General features: G+C 43.0%; 1 protein-coding gene across 3 annotated transcripts in view; it reads left to right on the top strand.

Annotated features, from left to right (window-relative positions):
* The first annotated feature begins 379 nt into the window (after positions 1-379).
* The window catches only part of HECW1 (HECT, C2 and WW domain containing E3 ubiquitin protein ligase 1), a 99610-nt gene continuing 80651 nt past the window's right edge, over positions 380-19338 (top strand). For 2 of the 3 annotated variants that reach the window (XM_084896922.1, XM_084896921.1), the window contains exon 1: positions 380-710. In XM_084896922.1, the coding sequence (XP_084753048.1) occupies positions 642-710 (69 nt within the window). In that variant the 5' untranslated portion in view covers positions 380-641. Of the gene's footprint in view, positions 711-1203; positions 1478-19338 lie in introns of those variants that run through there. The other variant, XM_084896923.1, reaches the window with a different exon arrangement.

The raw sequence follows: 19338 nt of genomic DNA, 5'->3' as shown, positions 1-19338 counted from the left end.
GTACCACATCCTTTCTCCACGCACTGGTTGTACTCACACAGAAGGGCCAATGGGCTCTGAGCTGGTGCTGGATGTGCCCAGTGTCCGTTCTGGGTGTTGGAAGGATGGGGCCCTGGGTGACAAGAATAGATACACACACTTTGAATAATTATAAAGGCAGCGTTTATTAAAGTGCATTTTATTTTCAAAATGGAGCTATCAGCTGTAAAGTGTGCATACATTTTTTTTGGGGGGGGACACCATATATATATTTACAAAAGGGGGGGGAGAGGGGAGGAAGGGGGGGAGAGGGGAGGAAGGGGGGGAGGGCGGTGGTGCTGGCGCTGAGGCCCTAGGGCGGGGCAGCGCTCGGTAGAGCCAGCGCTGCTAGTGGCTGCTGCTGGAATCCGGTGCCCACAGAGAAGCGGGCGCGGCGGGCGGGGCGCGGCGGGAGGATGAATCGATGAGGCGCGCTGCGTTACAGTGCACCAGGCGCCGCGGGAGCCGGACACGGTGCGTCTCTGGCCCCTCCGGCCCTCCCCCGCCGCGCTCCCCCGCCCAGCCCGGGCCCTTCCGCGGAGCGGTGGCCGCCGCCGGTGACAGAGGGTGGGCGCCCGGTGCGTCCCGCAGGTCCCCGCGGCCCGGCGAGCCCTGCAGGGCACATGTGCCCCCCTGGCCCTCCTCTGCGCGCTGACGGGAGCATGATCTGTGCCCGGGCCGGGGCTGCCAAGGTAAGCGGGCGCTGCTCGGGGACTCTGCTTGCCGCCCCTTCCTCTGCTTCGCCGCTGCTGGCGAGGCCCCGGCGGCGCCCTCCTTCCCCAGAACCCGGGGTCCACCCTCCTCCCCACCTCCTCGCTTCTCCTGGGAGGTTCGATTGTCAGCCGGGCCCGGCAGGCATGGGCGGGCGTGGACGCGAGCTGAGTGCCAGCGGCACACCCGGCCCTCCCGGGAGGTGAGGCTCCAAGAGAAACAAAGAAACCCCCCAGCGGGCTCGCCGCGTCTCCCCCGCCCCGGCCCGGCCCTCCCCGGGAGAAAGAGGTGCCGGTGAGGGGGCGGAGAGACCTACGTAATCCCCTTCCCAGCCCACACCCACCCCGACCAAAGCGCTGGGTACCGGCTTCCCCCCGGGGCTCCCTTAGGTAATTATGTCCCTCGCGATGCTCAGAAATAACGGAGCCCAGGAATAACGGAGCCCGGGGATAACGGAATCCGGGGATAACGGAGCCCGGGGATAACGGAGCGAGCGCCCGCAGCCCCGTACGGACTCCAGGATGCTCGCCCGGGGGCTCGCGGCAGGCCCGGCCCTGCTCCTCTGGGTGGTGGCGGGCGCGGGATGCGCGGGATGGGTGCTCCCCCGGCACCTCCCCGGCTCCCGGACCCTGCTCCCCGAGTCTTCACCGGAGCAGCCGGTCCTGTCACCTGCGGTGTTGCGATCTGCACACGGGCAGAGAGAAGCCGCTGGGGGGCAGGTGCCTGGTCCGTCCATGTGTAGCTGAAGGTGCGCTTCTTTTTTTATCCCTGCATCCCAGTCTGTGACAATGCAGCCAGATTTGGGGCCTCAGACAATGTGGTCCCCCCAATGCCTGCATCGGGTGCCTCTCGATCGCCTTGGATGCGCCAGCCACTTGGCCTCTTTGCGGAGCGCGGGTGCGGGGGGTGCCGGTCAGGCCGTGGTGCACCCAGAGGCTGGACAGACACCCTAACTTCCTCGCCGAATCTCGGCGCGAGGCGGGCGCTGGCAGGGACTCAGGCTGCGGAGATGTGGTTCCAGGCACAGCCTGCCTCGGTCTGCATTGGGCAGACACCAGCTCGGCTGGGGCGATTCTCCTGGTTGCGGAGGATATTATTCAATATTTGACATTGCTGTCGTTTTTGTTGTTTTTTTCTTGTGCTTACTTTTCTCGGGATCTGCAGTGGTGCAATTCTCCCCTTGTTTTTATTTTATTTTTTTTCCTCTTTGAAAAGCTAACAAGGCTGTCTCCAGCAGAAATGGATATAGGAAGATCAGCCTGGTTCCAAGACTAAGGGAGGTGTCTTTTCTCTTTTTCCTAGTGTTTAAGTGCGATGTAGGAGGGCAGCTATGCTAATGACTTGAAACCCACGGGAAAAGGCCAGCCGTGAAAGACCCGAGAAGTGTCATTGTCCGAGACCGCACAAAGCAGGCAGCCATCGCTGCGTTTCTTTCTCACCAGTGGACTCTCCCGGCTTTGGCTATTAACAGCCATTCGTTCTAGCTCACGGATTCATTTTGGAAATGCGTGCTGTTCACTAAGAAGGGATTAGCGTCCACATGCCTACCTTGGTATGACGTGTGTGTCTGGTTGGTAGAGAAAGAGTGTGCGGTAGAATCCCCCAGTGCCCCTTCCTTCTCTCTGCTGCCTCCTCTGGAATGTGGCACTGAAGAAATGCAGCACGCGTTCCATTCCTAGACCTGCAGGACTTCCGAGCGCTTAATGTGATAAAGCATGTTCTGACTAATTCTGGAATCCCAGTCTAGTGCAGTTGGCAGCTTTGTGAAATGACAGTTCTGTTTTTGTCTGGGGTAGTTATTCCACTGAGGCAAATGACTTAGATTTGTTCGGATTGTGTGCGTTATTGGCTGGCTGGAGGGATCCCATTCCGAGCCAGAGCAGTCTGCAAATGCATCAGCTCAGAGGGACTGCAGCTGCTGTGATCTGCTTGCCTGGCGACATTTGATCCCTTTGAAAGGTGGGTGTTTTAAAAGATGACTTCAGGTTTTACTTTCTCTGACGTTTGCATCGGATCGAACTGTTAATCTAGGAAAGGCTGACAGACCAGACTCGGTCTCAGAAAGACAAGCCTCCTCAGCCCCTTCCTTATCGGTAAAGTGAGGAAGTCAGGCTAGCTTTGGTTCCTCCCAGTCCCAGCACTGTGTGATGAGGGTAGAAGAGTAAGGGAAGTTACCCAGTTTAGCAAAGCAAAAGGGTATAGCCCAGACTGTGTAAGCAAAGCAGGGGTTGATTCCTGGGTTCATGGCTTGTTTTTATACCTGCAGGGTCTTGTTGTTTTTTAACCACCAGTGGTCTGCATTTTTTTCTCATAAACTAAAATTAGGCAACAACTAAAACGGGTCGTTTTTTAAAATCCACGATAGCAAAAATATTTTGTGCAGTTGAAGGAAAGAGAAGAATGTTGAATTCATAGGATAATAGGTTTTCTCTTTATTTGTGGATTAGTTTATTCCAGCCCTGTCATTCGTGGATAATCGAGACTGTAGCTTATTTCCAGTGATTTTTGTTTTGAACAAATCGGCAATAGCATAAGCTACTTTCCCTGATAGAATTTGGTGTTGCTCATAAAACTTGTTAGCACTGTTTGGCTTGTTATAAAATCAAGTGAGGCAACAATTATTCTAAATAGGCAAGCAAAGTGTTTTCATATGCTTATCTGAAAACTAAACTAATTTGTACAGTTTAGGGATAGTTGAGATATTTGATCATTGTTATATGCTTATGGACACAATTTTGCACAGTAGTGTGCTACTTTTTTAAAAAGTTACAATCAAAATAACTTCCTGAAATAATAGTATCTGTCAGCATAATGAATTGCTCCCCCTCCTATTTTCCCATAAGCCTTTTGTCCATGCCACTAAGGCAGCACTTACCATATTGCAATTACATTAGTTGTGAATGGCCCACAGCGTGATTGTCTTACAAATAGTGTATCTTGAGGACAAGGACATTGTTAAATGTATCTCTCATCTCTTCAGCACCTTGAACTTTGCCCAGTCCATGGTATGCTCTTAGGGTTGTTGACTGAGTGGATTTCAGGTCATAAAAATATCATCTACTTGTTTAAGCAGAAAATAAGTGGGGATTCTTCCCTTTGTGAATCAGATGAGCAAATCTCTCTCTCTGAGGAGAACCAGCAAGCTGGGACTCAAATCCAGCTTTCCCACTCTACTGCTTCTGAGAGAGGCTACACCACAGCCGCAGTAGAAAATGAGGTAGACAGCAAGTTCAAATGCTTCAGGTTTGGGTCTTTTGTTTTTTACGTGGGTGACTTATATTGTCCATTCTGACAAAATGAGTCTGACACTGCTTTCTTCTGTCTTGCTGTAACCTTTGAAGGAAACTCGTTCTGTCCAAGCCCCCTGTCTCTTAAGTGGCGCTTAAACGGAAAGCGTGGGAGCCCTCCTGCCCCCTCCTCTCCAAGTGCTTCTGAAACCACCCAGCAGTTCTGTTGATTCGGCCAGCATTCCTGGCCAGCTCACCCAACAGAGTTGCCCAACCGGCAAATTTCTGTGCTAACAGGTGTTACTTATTGATTAAGCAACCCCTGCTTCTCTCCCATCACCTTCTTCCTTTCCATCTTACAAAACAGAACAGGTGACCGTTAGGAAACCAGGAAAAGCAGTGCTCATTTGCCCTTTCTGTAACGCAGCCCTGGGCATGTTTGATGGCCTCTTAGAGAAAACAGCGCGAGAGGTTTGGTGTGGCTTTTTTTCACGTCACTTTTCCTCTCTCGGGTTTAATTTCTTCTTCTTTAAAAGTAGGGAGTTGAACCAGATAATCTCAAAGGTCACCAACACCATGATTCTGTGATTATTTTTGTTAGTTTATTCAATTGAGCTAATTAGGGGGCAAAAAAATATCAGTGATAATTTAACTTGACTATATACATGTATACATAGTAGAACTACTTAAGGCTTTCCGTGTCAGCCCCTAAGTTATCTAATAATCACTTTGGGTTCTCTGTTAATGCTATTCTCTACAAATGTAGTAATTTTTTCTTTATTTGTAAAACTAGATTTACTGTATTGAAGGAAAAGGTATGTGGCATTTCCTGTTCCAAGAAGTATACAGTCCTCAACTCCTATATAAAATGTTTAGAACTTTAGGGTTTGATGGTCAAGGTTCCAATACCTGTAGTAAAGCAGTTTTATTTTCACCATGTGTGTGTTTCATGACTGAATAACTTGCAGCCAAAAGTGTTCCCTGAGATTCATCCCACCATGTCTCTTTCCATTTATTGCTGCTTCCTCATTTGGCTTTTCCCTCCCTCCCTCATTAGCTCCAAGGAGCTCCTGTCACATTTCACACAATTTATGCCACTAGTACCATTGCCCACCTCCCCCACCTTCACCGTGTCCTTCCAAATGCAGGAGTCGGAGCCTCATAGTCTTCCTACTTGTCTCAACCTTTTCTACGCCCTTCATGAGAAGTGCTTCTCAAGTTTGAATATGAGGATTAGAGGCAGACTAGTTCATCTGTTTATAGACATGTCTTTCTCATGGAATACATGAAGTTATCAGAGCAATTATCAGATCAATTTTGTTAGAATGGACATATAAGTCATTCAAATAAAAAACAAGGTATTTGTGTCTTAAAGTCTCTTTCAATACTCTAGGAAACAAAGAAACATATACCATAGATGGTTTATATATATATATCAAACTATGTTTGGATGTATGGGTATTGGTATGCTGTTGTTATCTTCTGTGACACGGTCACTGTAGGGAAATAAGTGGTAGGTGCAGGATGTTACTGTTTATTGGGCCACTGGAAAAAATATCTGGATTTCCATAGCAACAAGTGATGTGTGCTGTTCACATTATTAATTAGTAACCCTCACTTTATCGTCTCAAAGCTTGATGCACACAAAGGATGAAAAATAAGGACATAGTGTATAGACAGGCTCTTCTCATACTACCAGGCATTTGTTGCATTGCAGTATTTTGGGAAGAACTCAGTGGATGGAACTTAGAGCTGGTTTTGGAGTTGGGGGAGGTGGGAAGAGCTGGAAAGAGAAGCCATCTGTGCCCATGAAGGAGATGCTGTCATGTAGACTTAATTTGGGGTCCCTTTTATATTTTTAGTGGAGCAGATTTTCCTTTTCACACTTTCTAGATCTATTTGTATTGCACAGATGTCAGGGAAATATTGTGTGTGTGAAAGAGGAAAAAAAAAAAAAAGACCAAAATTCACATTCATGGCCAGGGATTGTAATTTAAGCATGTTGCCCTTAAATTGACACCCACTTAACTTGCACAAATGTGCCTTGCTTTTGCTTTCAGGGTATAAAGCACAGCAAATCTCAGTCATTATTGAAATTCAGGGATTCAGGTTAAAAAGGTGAGGGGGAAAAAGGGGAAGACTAGAATTACGCACTGTAGATCTTGCTAATGGAACCCATCAGTCAGTCATCATTTCCCTTCCTATAGTAAGTACACTGACCAGGTGAAAAAACTACAGGATTCATCAATAGACTTTTTTTTTTTTAAATCATTCAAAGGGCTTGTCTTTTTCTTCACGATTAGTCATAATTCCTTTTACTATTGAAACTTAAAACTACCTAATTAACAAGTTTCCCCCCTCTTTTTTGAGCACAAGTTATTTTTGTGAAAATAATTCTTTTAAAAAGTTGAGAAAAAAATAATTTAGAGGGTTGTCCTTGCCATATCCCCCTCCATCTCCTCAGTGTCGCCTCTGTTCATGATCAGGCACAGGACCCATGCGTAAAGGGGGTGACAGGAGGGACACTGTTGGTACACAAACGCACTGTAATATATTACACCTTATAGACCCCCTGACCCTACACCCCCACAGCACTGATGTTTTGTTTCCTCGAAAAGTTGTTTACACTGGCTTTCTCCACTCTCCATCTCAGCCTGTAAAGACACATTTTATCAGGTAATGTTTGATTTAGACAAACAATACATTTAACGTAAATGCAAATTATGAGGGAAAGGGGAGAGATGCTTGCCATGCAGCCTGAGACCCAAAAAGCATCAATTGATTTTTAAGTTCTCTTTGTGCTCCTGCCTCATTTCTCCTTCTGGCTCTCTGAGAGCACCCTGCTTAGGTTCCCGTCCCTACCCGTTCCTTCCACTGTATCCTGGAAGGCCACCAGTGGCCTCTTCCTGGTCACATACAAGGTCAGTCTCTATCCCCAGCAGCACTTCGAATTGTGCACCACTTCCTCTTTCTCAAGCTCCTGGCTTCTAGGACCCCCGATTCTCCTGGTCTTCATGCCGCCTCCCTGGATCCCCTTCCTCAGGCTCTGCTGATGGCGCCTGCATGTTTATCCCTGCTAACCTCTACTGAATTTTGATCTCTACAGGATGGAATTCTGCAGGGCTTGGCTTTCAGATCTCTTCTCCTCTTATCTACATCCCTGCCTTTGGTCTAATGCTGCCTTCATGCTGATGATCCCGAGTTGATTTCACCAATCTTGACTCATTCCCAGAACACCAGGCTTAAATATGCCACTGCCAGCACCTTCCCTTGAATGCCATGTCATCTTAAGTTTATATGTGGAAACCCTTTCTCCCCCAGTTTTTACTCCCCAAACCAGTTGCTCAGGCCAAATGCTTTTGTGTCCCCCGATTTCTCTCTCACCCAAATATAACTTTCAGAAAATTGCTCTCCCCTCCTCTCGCCCCCTCCAACCAGCACGACCACAGATAAATAAGTCACCATGATTTTGCACTTGATTTTTAGCCAGTGTCTTGTATTTCTTGCCCATCTGCAGTCTATTCTCTATACAACAGACCCAAAGATCATTAATTCCTTCAACAAATATTGACTAAGTATCTGCTATGTGTCAGGTATATTTTAGGTGTTGGCATGTAGCATAAATACAATGTACAGCGGTCACAATACCTATTATGTCTTTTCCCACAATCCTTCAGTGTTTCCAGAATGAAATCCAAACTCCTCATTTCGTGGTAAGGTTCTGCATAACCAGGCCTCTGGCTCCTGCCTCCTCATTCTCCTTTCCCTGCTCACCGGCTCCCAGTCCTCAATCTCCTTCCTCTTCCTAGAAGATGCCAAGCACACTCTCATCTCACATGCTGTTCCCTTGATCTGGGGGATGTCTCCTAGCTACAGGCAAGCTTGCTCCCTTGGCTAATGAGATATCACACCTTCATAAAGGCTTTCCCTGATACCCCATTTACACTGTGCTCTCTTCCGTTTGCCTAATTTCTTTTGTCTTCACACCACTTAGCACCACCTGATTTGTTATATATATATATATATATATATATATATATATATATATATATATATATATGTTCCTGTTTCTGTGTCTGTTTCCTGTCTCCCCTTCTAACTTATAAACACACTAGAGCAGGGACCTGTTTATTTGCTCAGTGCCTGGGACATAATAGACACACTCTTTGAGAGATCCAATTCCTTTAGAATCTGCTGGGTTAGAGTGTGGATGGTGTTTTTAGATCTCTGGATCCTCTAAGAATACTCTTTTTCTTTTCCATAAATTATTTTCCCTACTTCTCGTGGTGGTGGTTGGGAGTCTTTAGTTAGTACCGATTCTGTTATTCTGCTTGGGCATTTCGTTAGTGCCAATTCTGTTATTTTATCCTGGCTGCGTTCTTCCGCACTTAACGTGGAAGTTTGTCCTGGCTTCCTTTTCGGCACCCAGCAAGTAGCATTTGGTCACTCAGTTATTAGTGTTTGCCACGATGCAGTAACCGATTGAACTAAAGCCAACCCGCGGTCACTCAATTATTGTTAAATTGAATCACTTACTTATTGTTGCCAGAACGCGATAAAATTGTTGTCTGCCCTCCCGTCACTACCTCCTCTGGGCCACATTGACTTTGTCATCTTGAATGTGAGCATGTCATCCCTGAGTTCAAAACCCTTGGAAGCTGCCACAGTCTACACAATGAAGAACCAACTGCCCAGGCTGGCCTGGCAGGCCTGCGAGGCTGTAGACAGACACATCCCCAGAATGCTCCAGCAACCTCTGCTACAGTCAAGTGAATCTTTTTTTTTCTTCCAAACATGCTCTGTGTGCTTGCTTACAATTGTGTATTTTTTCCTTATTCTGTATCCTACTCTCAGACCCCTACCCATCTGTAAATGTCTTCATTTTAAAGATCTAGCTTAAATCTCACCTCCAAGCAGAAGCCATCACTCAGTTTCCCAATAAAAAGATATGATTCTTCCCCTCACTGAGGGTAAGGTATAGGTATCATATTTTCTGTGATAGGTATCATTGCATGTCCTTACTAACTTTTCTGTCTTCCAACCCCCCTTTATATGATAAGCTGGCTCCCCAAGGTTAAGGGCTGTGTCACACTTATCTTAGTATCCTGAAGACCGTTGTCCCATTATCTGCCACTGCGGATACTTCTCTGAATCTTAAGTGAATAAGTGACCCAAGGAAAAACCCAAGAGTCTAGAAGGTCTGCATTTTATTGCTTCTAGATTGGCTTTATGAACAATGTATGCCTCCATGAAATGCATGTCATAGGGATGGGTAGGAAGTTGGGAGAGGCAAGCGCCACCAAGAACAAAATTTCTACGTGCTTTGTTAGAGGATTCTACTGAGTGCTGAGAACAGTGCTCAGTAACAGAATTCAGTAACTATTTAAAGATAGAAGGGAGTTTATAGTTGAATGATATCTTAAATTTCTAATATCCTTGTTATATATTCTTAGTGAGAAAACTTCTCATGAAGGGGACTGGAGAGGCTTTCTTTCCTGAAAATACACAGTTAGACATGGAGCCTGTTTTTGCCCTGCTTTCCTGCCCTGCCATGAATAATGCGAATATATAGAAACTAGAGGCCCAATGCATGAAAATTTGTGCAAGAGTAGGCCTTCCTTCCCCCGACTGCCAGCACCAGCTTCCAGCCAGCATTTGGGACTGGGGCTGCTTTGCTCAGGCCCTGGCTTTGCCCGGAAGGAAGTTTGGTCTAATTAGCATATTACCCTTTTATTATTATAGATATACATTTATATCTATACATATATGATATATAAATACACATGTATATACATATTTTTTAAATTTTGTTTACTATTTTCAAATAATTTTCAATTGCTTATTAATTCAGAAGACTTTTCTTGAGCTTTTATTATGTGACAAGTATTTATGTTTGTTTGCATGTGGGAGTTTTTCATCTAGACAAAATCTACTTATAGTTTAATATGAAAATGTGCAAAAGTTACAGCAGAATTAAATACCTGCTGTGGAGAAACATCTAATTTGAGAAGACAAATTGAAAAAAGCTCTTTGGGAATGATTATTTCATTTTTCATATTATTAATGGAGCATCTATTACATACCAGACACTGGGTTATTATGGTGAATGGAAATATAGCCACATTCCTTGTCTTAGAGGGAGGTCCTCAAATTTATAATATTGCTTTCTGGGAAGCTACTCATAGTTTAGTCATTAAATAGAATATTACCCTTGTGAGGGACTTAGAAACCATCCTGATATTTTTCTATTAAATTTATTTTATTAAAATCTAATGCTTTCATCATAGATCTTAGACACCTTGAAAGCTTGCAGCTGTAGGAACAAGCTCCCTTTGAAGCTTTGTCACACATTTCCTTTTTTTTTTTTTTTTTTAAATATTTTTAAATTGACTTCAGAGAAGATGGATGAGGGAGATGGAAGCATCAATGATGAGAGAGTCATTGATCAACTGCCTCCTGTACACCCCCTACTGGGGATATAGTCCACAACCTGGCACATGCCTTGATCAGGAATTGAGCCAGTGACCTCCCGGTTCATAAGACGATGCTCAACTAATAATCCACACTGGCTGGTCAAGGAGCACTTTCTTAATCTAAATATTATACATGGATTTCTGTGAACAGTTGTATCAAGGGGCATTCTGTAGCTCAGGCTTGCCATCTGCTCAGGGCATACAAGCTCCTAGGACCAGGTGAAGTGAATGGCCTGCCTTGATGCACATAGTTAGCAGGTGGACCAGGCCTGGGATGGAGACCACACTGGACACTGAGCCCCAGGATGCTCTCCTGTGGAATAAGCCTTCAAATGGGATGGGCTGTGGGTGGGGAAAGGAGCCATAAAGACAGAAGACCAGACTCTTCCCTATAGGGATCTGCATCCTACTCTGGATTAAAAGGCATTTATGATGCTAACTTAGGATATTCTTAGTTTCTTGGAGAAAACAAATGAATCATTTCAGCTATATAGAGAAATTTGAGGGGTTATGGCAAAAAAAAAAAAAAAAAAAAAAAAGTAAACCCAAGTTGTATCTGTAAGTGTGGGAGTAATAAGGGAGGGTAGGAATTGGGTAAAAGAAGTGTCAGATCTAAGATAGGAAAATGTCATTCCATGGTCCACTCCCTTTTTCAAGTGTTCACTTGTTTCCACTGAACAATGTAACTGAAGCACTACTTTTATCAAAACATTGAACTTGGTGGTATAATTTTTTTCTTAATTTTTAGAACTCTGGCCTTTGAAATTTCACTTTAGAGACAAGAGTGAATGGCTTTGTGTTTACATTTAGCACATCTTGGTATGCATTTGCAAATGGCTTTTGAAAGATACAGATATTTTATTTTTCAAATCTGTTTTTTTTTTTCAAGTTGACATTAGCCGATGACTTCAGGCATTTCCCAGGCAATGAGCTCTGTGAGAGCTGAGAATTAGTTGTCATTTATAGATGTATAGAATGCTGGCTGGGGAAGGGACCTAAGCTACGTCTTACTTAACCCCCTCATTTCCACGTGGTGGAACAGCCATCTTCCAGGGTCTTGCCTTACATTTGATGTGGGAAGCTGTCTCTCAACTACTGACTTGGCCTAAAGCTTTGCAGCACTCTTTGCTAGCTCATGGTAGGGCAGGACAGGAAACGTGGATGTGTTCTGGATCCAGGCAGATGTGGGTTTCAGGGTTGGGGATGGGGAGGTGGGGACTTGTGACCAGGAGCTCCTGTTGGTCTTTAGACAATTGTTGACATGTGGGAACATGAACCAATGTTGCTAGCTAGCCCTCCTAATTTTTTTTTTCTAAGAATATCAAAATACTGGATGTTTAAACATTTTATGATTTTAAGGTGTTTTTTACTCGTTCAATTTAATGATTTCACAATACTTGGGGGGCCAAACCAGGTATAACTGTAGCTTCCAATTTTCAACTTCTGCTCTAGAAAAACTATGCTTTGCGTATTTCTAGGCTGGAAACAAAGGACCATGATCATGGCTTCAAATAACTAAAATGTGAAAGGTGGCAGAGGGACTTGTTCCAAGCCTAGAATGAGAACTAGTGGGCAGAGGGTTTTGACACAATATTAAGTGTTTTCTGTTCCTCAGAATGATTCAAGAGGAGTAAAGCTTATAACTAAGCTCTTTGTCGGGGTGCTGAATGAGGCCTGGGGTACTGACATTTTCTATGACTCTTGGGTAATAAGCTCCAAGTTTGCTCTCCAACTTAGCTGTTCAGTGGTCCCGAGAGCCTCCCACTGCTTCACTATTCCATGGGAAATAAGCCAAAGCTTTCAGGACAAAATTCAGTGATTTTTGTATATATAGTTTGTTCTCACTCTTTTTTAAAAAAAAACAAAAACCTGTTTTTATTGATTTTTAGAGAAAGAGGAAGGGAAACGGAGAGACTAATATCAATGATGAGAATCGGCTGCCTCCTGCATGCCTGCCACTGGGAATTGAACCTGAAATCCAGGCACGTGCCCTGATGGGGAATACAACCGTTACCTCATTGAAAGGAAAAGGCATATTGAATCCATCCCTTGGAAGCCATCCAAGAATGAGGCCTTTGAGCATGAATGACTTGTGACTCCAGGCATGGTGTCAACACCTTAATAAATTCTTACTTTTTTTGGCTGCAAACTCCAGTTCTGTCTTATCGGGCTTTGATGCACACAGGCAAATGGACTCCTTCAGTCTGGTACCAGTTTTCCCGGAGCTGGCGGACCATCTGCTCTTCTCTCCAAAACCATCCTGCCTTCAGCTGGCTCCATGGCTGCTGCACTGGAAGGAAAAGCCACCCTGTAAGAGTGCTTCTCCCTGCACTCACCAGTGAATCTTCCCACTTTTTGCTAGTGAAGAGTGGGCCAGGCACAGCTGGCACGGCTCAGTGGTTGAGCATCGACCTATGAACCAGGAGGTCATGGTTCGATTCCAGTTGGGACACATGATGTTGTGGGCTCCATCCCCAGTGTGGGGCATGCAGGAGGCAGCCAATCAATGATTCTCTCTCATCATTGAGGTTTCTATCTCTTTCTCCCTTTCACTTCCTCTCTGGAAAAAAAGAAGAAGAAGAAGAAGGAGAAGGAGAAGGAGGAGGAGGAGGAGGAGGAGGAGGAGGAGGAGGAGGAGGAGGAGGAGGAGGGGGGGGGAGGAGGAGGAGAAGAAGAAGAAGAAGAAGAAGAAGAAGAAGAAGAAGAAGAAGAAGAAGAAGAAGAAGAAGGAGAAGAAGGAGAAGAAGAAGAAGAAAAAAGAAGAATGGAATTGCCACTCCACTTCAGCTCCTTTAGTGCACTCAGCTGGGAGGTACAGGGAGAGCTGCTAAGGAGATGTGTGGTCACCTCAGGAGTTACTCCCTCTCCTCCCTAAAATCCATATGTAAAACCTTAATCAATAAAGAAAAATGTTAAAAAACTATCATTTGGCTATTAAAAGTGGTTGCTCCTGGGCAAGCCTAGATTTGGTTGACAGTTTAATGTTTTATAACTCAATAAAGATGCTTCTAATTTTAAATAAATTTTACCAACTTTCTAATCAAAGGACAACTTATTCATTTAAATATTGTAGACCTCACATCCCTTTGTAATTAGGTACACATGCTTCTCAACCTATGACAGTTTCATTTTGATATACCCATTAAAATTGAAAATATCCTAACTTGAAAAGTATTTAATACATATAACCTGCCAAACATCTTAGCTTAGCCTAACCTATCTTAAATGTGCTTAGAACACTTAGCCCACAGTTGGGAAAATCATCTAAACAAAGCATATTTTTAATAATAAAAAGTTGAATATCCTATAATTTTTGTAATCATAATTTGCTGGCTTCATGTTGGGCAATTATGTTGCATTTTATCTCAATATTAATTGCCCTACTCATCTTCTTCTCACCAGAAGCAGAATACAGGGATGTTTTATAGACATGATGGGATGCGGGAACACAAAACACAATATCCAAAACAATGCAGATACCATGAACACTATAGGATTGTAGGTACAGTTTGGTTACCCTCAAGATCTGGTAGCTTACTTGGGGTTGTGGCTTGCTGTCAAGTATCAACCACATATCATTAGCCCAGGAAAAGATCAAAATTTGAAGTATGGTTTCTACTGAATGTGTATTACTTTCACACCATTGTAAATTTGAAAAATTGTAAACTGAACCATCGTAAATAAGGACTATCTGTATTAGTAACTTTTCCTTATCTAGCCCCGCTAATCCACAATGTAGATAGAGGAGCATATGAAGAGCTTCAGTCATTAGAAGTGTTCAAAGACACTCTGAAGGTTGGTTTATTTATCTTTGATTACCTGAGAAGGCATGGTCCCATAGCTACATGGTCCCATAGCAGTGTGACCTGTATTATTTCTTAAAGGAAACTCCTGTTCTTCCATTCATCAAGCCCTTGGTTTACCATCCATGGAAACCCTGTAGTCCCTAACTAACTTCAATCCAGTCCCCTGCCCAGTTTAGAAGCAGAAAGGCCTTTTCATCACTGAGTGAAAAAAATCTGTCAAAATAATATAACATTGTTTAAACGTTTTGGTTTTTTAAATAATATTTTCTCTGTATATAGATATCTATATAATCAAAAAAATTAGAAAAAAAATCCTTAATGTTATTTCTATCATTCTGAACATTTATATATGAATCTAGAAGTGATAGCTTTAATAAACTGCCCAAGCATCTTTGCAATAGTTCTGTAAATGTATTCATCTGGTGGTCTAGAGTGGGATTTTACCCATGGAAGGTACCATGTTTTTAAAGAGAGACGCTTTTGAAGAAGATAAATAGAGGGTGTACAATGGACCAGCCTTCTTTGGGCACAATGGGTCCACTTGTTTAGAGATGAGGAATGCAAGTGGGGCATATCAACAGTCAGTGATAGGGGGCACTGGCGAAGTCTGAACCCAGGCAGTGCTCTTTGAGTGCTTCTGCTGCATGGCAGAATAGCTTACATAACTGAAAACATGTGGACATGGGACAATGAAAACAGAGAACATGGGTGACTCATAGAGATCATCAAATTGGGGCATAAAAACTGGGTTATTTGGCAGTTTCAGGGCCTTATTGCTTCTAAGGACTATTTTAAGGCCGCTTTATGTGCTAGCACAATTATGTACCTCTTCAGGAACTTGCCTCTGGCCAGCAGAGGGTAATGGAAATTTTGTACTTTAAAAATATTTTTTTGTGAAAGACCATTCAAACTGCCTATCATCTAAGGAAGCCTTCATTAAGCTTTCAAAGGCAGAGCTAAAGGATAATAGGTAGCACCCAGGCAAACATTTTAATGTGCCTGTTATGATTTTTGTAATGGTAATACAAATTCAATCATGCAAGAATGTGTTATATTGGTGTGTCATTTTTTTTTTTTTTACAACACTCCAGGCTGAGATCTTTCATAAGAGTAAATAATTGAGCTTTATGCTATTTCTGCCTGTTGAAATAGCTACATAGAGTGCAGTTTGCTCTTTGCTTAAAGAAACATGGTTTCATTTGACTTTTAGGGCACATCCCATTGCAATAGAAGCACAATATAGGTTTGGTTTGTTTGTTTGTTTTTTTTTTGGGGGGGGGCGGTATTGGGGGCCGGTGTTATTGTGATTGAGCTAAAATTAAACTGTAGAAGTTCTGAAACTTGTGGACACAAATAGCAGTGTGGTGATTATCAGAGATAAGGGGTGAGAGGTAAAGGGTGAAGGGGGTCTAATATATAATGACAGATTATCTGACTTTGGGAGGTGGGCACAGAGTGCAATATACAGTCTCATAACATAGAAATCCATACCTAAAACCTATATGACCCTATTAACCTAGTGGTTCTCAACCTTTCTAATGCCACAACCTTTTAATACAGTTCCTCATGTTGTGGTGACCTCCAACCATAAAATTATTTTCGTTGTTATGACCCACAAGTTGAGAACCGCTAGCAGGGTCACCTAAGACCATCGAAAAACATAGATATTTACATTATGATTCATAACAGTAGCAAAATTACATTTATGAAGTAGCAACGAAAATAGTTTTATGGTTGGGGGTCACCACAACATGAGGAACTGTATTAAAGGGTCATAGCATTAGAAAGGTTCATAATCACTCTATTAACCAATGTCACCTCAATAAATTTAATAAAAACATTTTTAAAGCATTGGTATTAATTCTAAAAAATAAAATAAAATATACAGATGCTGTCTGAAATATAGTTTTATTAACCAATGTTGCCCAAATTCTATCTAATAAAAGGATAATATGCAAATTGACCATCACTACAACACACAAGATGGCCGCCCCTATGTGGTCAAAGATAGTCACCCCCATGTGGACACAAGATGGCCACCACAAGATGGCCAGCAGGGGAGGACAGTTGGGAGGGACCAGGCATGTAAGGGAGGGCAGTTGGGCAATCAGGCTTGCTGGAGAGGGCAGCTGGGGGAGACCAGACCTGCAGGGTAGGGCAGTTAGGGGCAACCAGGGTGGCAACGGAGGACAGTTAGGGATGACTGGGCCAGCAGGGGAGGGCAGTTAGGGGTGACCAGGCCGGCAAGGGAGGGCAGTTAGGGGCAATTGAACCAGCAGGAGAGCAGTTAGGTGTGAATCGGGCAGGCAGGGGAGTGGTTAGGGTGTGATTAGGTTGGCAGGCAGAAGCAGTTAGGGGCAATCAGGCAGTCAGGCAGGCCAACAGTTGGGAGCCAGCAGTCCTGGATTGTGAGAGGGATGTCCTACTGCCCATTTAGGATGTCCTACTGCCTAAACAGGCAGTCGGGCATCCCTCGAGGGGTCCCAGATTAGAGACGGTGCAGGCTGGGCTGAGGGACACCCCCCTCATGCACAAATTTCATGCACCGTGCCTCTAGTAAATTCAATAAAAATGAAATTAAAAAGCAGAGATTTAAAACTCAGTTTTACATTCTTTATGACTTGGAAGTCCAGAATTTGTGGACACCTACCCATAGACCTTTTTGTATGAAGGGTAAGCAAAGAGTTTTTCAAGAGACAGCGAATTTCTTTAATTTAAAATCAGATTATGGTTTTTTTGTTATTGTTGTTAGAAAATGAATGGTGACCTTCCACTTCCAGATTTCAGGGTTCTTTCCCCACTGATGGCCCTTGTGATGCTGTTATCAGTATGTGAATATCAGGAGAGTATGGATTGAGAAGGGACCACAGTAGTCTTGCCAAAATGGTGTTTTTTGGTTAATTGTATGTGTTTAGTTTTCAGTCTTACCTACTTGACAGCAAGCATTGTTTGGCTAAACTCTATATCTTTATAACTAGCACTGTACTAGATGCATACTAAGTACTTACTATATCTTAGAACCAATTTGCATTTAGTGATATGGGCAATATGTAAAGGTTATCTCCAAAAGGCACATCAATCATATTCATAACAAATGTTCCCCATTATTGAAGACCTACTTTATATCATGTGGCAGTTTGTGTTCTCCTGGAAATGAACTCTGAGATGGAAGTTGGCTGTTTGAGATGTTTTGTAGGGAATGCCTCTGGAGCTGAAATGCTTGTTAGGGTTGTTCTCTATGCAACCAAAATGGCTGGGCCTCTATATCTCTGTTTTTGGCATGTGTCATCATCGGAAGGCCATGGCTTTGGATGAGGCAGCTCTCTGACACCGAGGCTGACCTGAAGGGGATGAAGGCATGTGCCAATAGCACTCCCAACAGCTGGGCCACATCTGCTCCCAACACTGCTTACTACTATTAATAATTGATTTCAGACAGGTGTTTTACTTTTTTGGTCACTATTGCAAAAGAAATTATTTCTTTTTCTGAAGTTTCATTGTTAATATATATGAAAGCAGTGGATTTTGTGCATTGATTTTGTGACCTGCAACTTTACTATATTTGTTTGTTGTTCCTAAAAGTCTTTTGGTGGAGTCATTAGGGTTTTCTGTATACAGAATCATGTCATTTGCATTCCCAATTTGGATGCCTTTTATTTATTTCTCTTGCCTGATTGCTCTAGCTAGGATTTCTAGAACGATATTGAATAGGAATGATGAGAGTGGGCATCCTTGTCTTGTTCCTGATTTTAGAGGAAAGTCTTTTGGATTTTCACCATTGAGTATGATATCGGCTGAGGCTTTGTCACATATGGCCTTTCTTATGTTGAGGTATTTTCCTTCTATATCTATTTTATTGAATATTACTGTAATAAATGTTTTTTCTGCATCTATTGATAAGATCATATAATTTTTATCCTGCAATACTTGCCTCTTGGAGTCATCAGTGTTGAGTGGCACATTAATGAGAGTTCTCTCTTCTAGCTTCCAAACTCCGTTTTAAATAAGGTTTCTGTTTATTAATTTTTATGGATTCCTTGGAAATTTCTTGGGAAAAGGTCCTGAAGGGAGAACGCACATGTAGGGATCAGTGCTGGAAAACAAAGTTAGACGGGTAGCAGAGGCTGCATTTTAAAGGGCCTTGTTAATACTTAGGGAATTTACGTTATTTACTCAAAGAGGAGGAGAAAATATTAAGTTACAGACCATTCAGGCCTGGAAGCTGGGTTGATGAGCAAGAGCAGGTTAGGAAGAGTTTATTAAGCAGATGAAAATCACTCGGCTGATTCTGGTGCCAGTGGGAATAGAGCAAATACACAAGTCCCAGGAAAATCAGGTAATGTGTTCAGCTGACAATAGGGTTGGAGCAGCTCGTGTGTAGTACAAGTGTTTTTGTTTGTTTTTGGAACACAGTGAAGAAAGAAAAATATTGGAAAGGTTAGGCAACTAGTGGGAACATTAATTAAATTAGCATCTTTTAACTTAGAGAAAGTGAGACCATTATGTCTTGTTATTACCTGCTCATAAAAAGCTGACAGTTGACATACTATGGTGGGCTAGATGGACAAGTGTAAGAATGAAAAACCCATGTATTTTGTATTTGATTCTTTTTTTTTCCTCAAATTTTAATTTTAAAAGAAAATAAGTATGTGAATTTATTAAAAAATAATGTCTGGCTTTCTTGATATGGAATGAAGATTATGTCTCTAAAATAGCGAGTTCCAAAACTAGTCTGGGTGATGGGAAATGTATTTTCACTAAGTGTTTAGCTGCTCAAAATCACTAGTTAAACAGACACAAACACACACACACACACACACACACACACACACACATTTAAGTTCTGATCTGTTATTTTCATAAAAATTCAGTTTTCAAGACATATCTTTTTAATCACATAAGTCTGGTATTTCTTTAGGTCTTGCTCAGAGATTGAGTAAACATTTGAAAGTTTAGACATCATGTTTTTAGCAAACCCCCTGAGTGCTGGCCATGCTCCATAGATAGGATGCTTATAAACTCCATGCAAACCACCTAGTGGGAAATTACAGTCTCACAAAAAACAATTCAATGCAATAGTTTATGAGAGGAAGAAGGAGGGAG

Source organism: Pipistrellus hanaki, assembly GCF_964339955.1.
Source record: "Pipistrellus hanaki genome assembly, chromosome: 10".
Lineage (NCBI taxonomy): Eukaryota > Metazoa > Chordata > Mammalia > Chiroptera > Vespertilionidae > Pipistrellus > Pipistrellus hanaki.
Note: the sequence above shows the minus strand (reverse complement) of the source record. Positions and strands in the feature narration are given on the sequence as shown.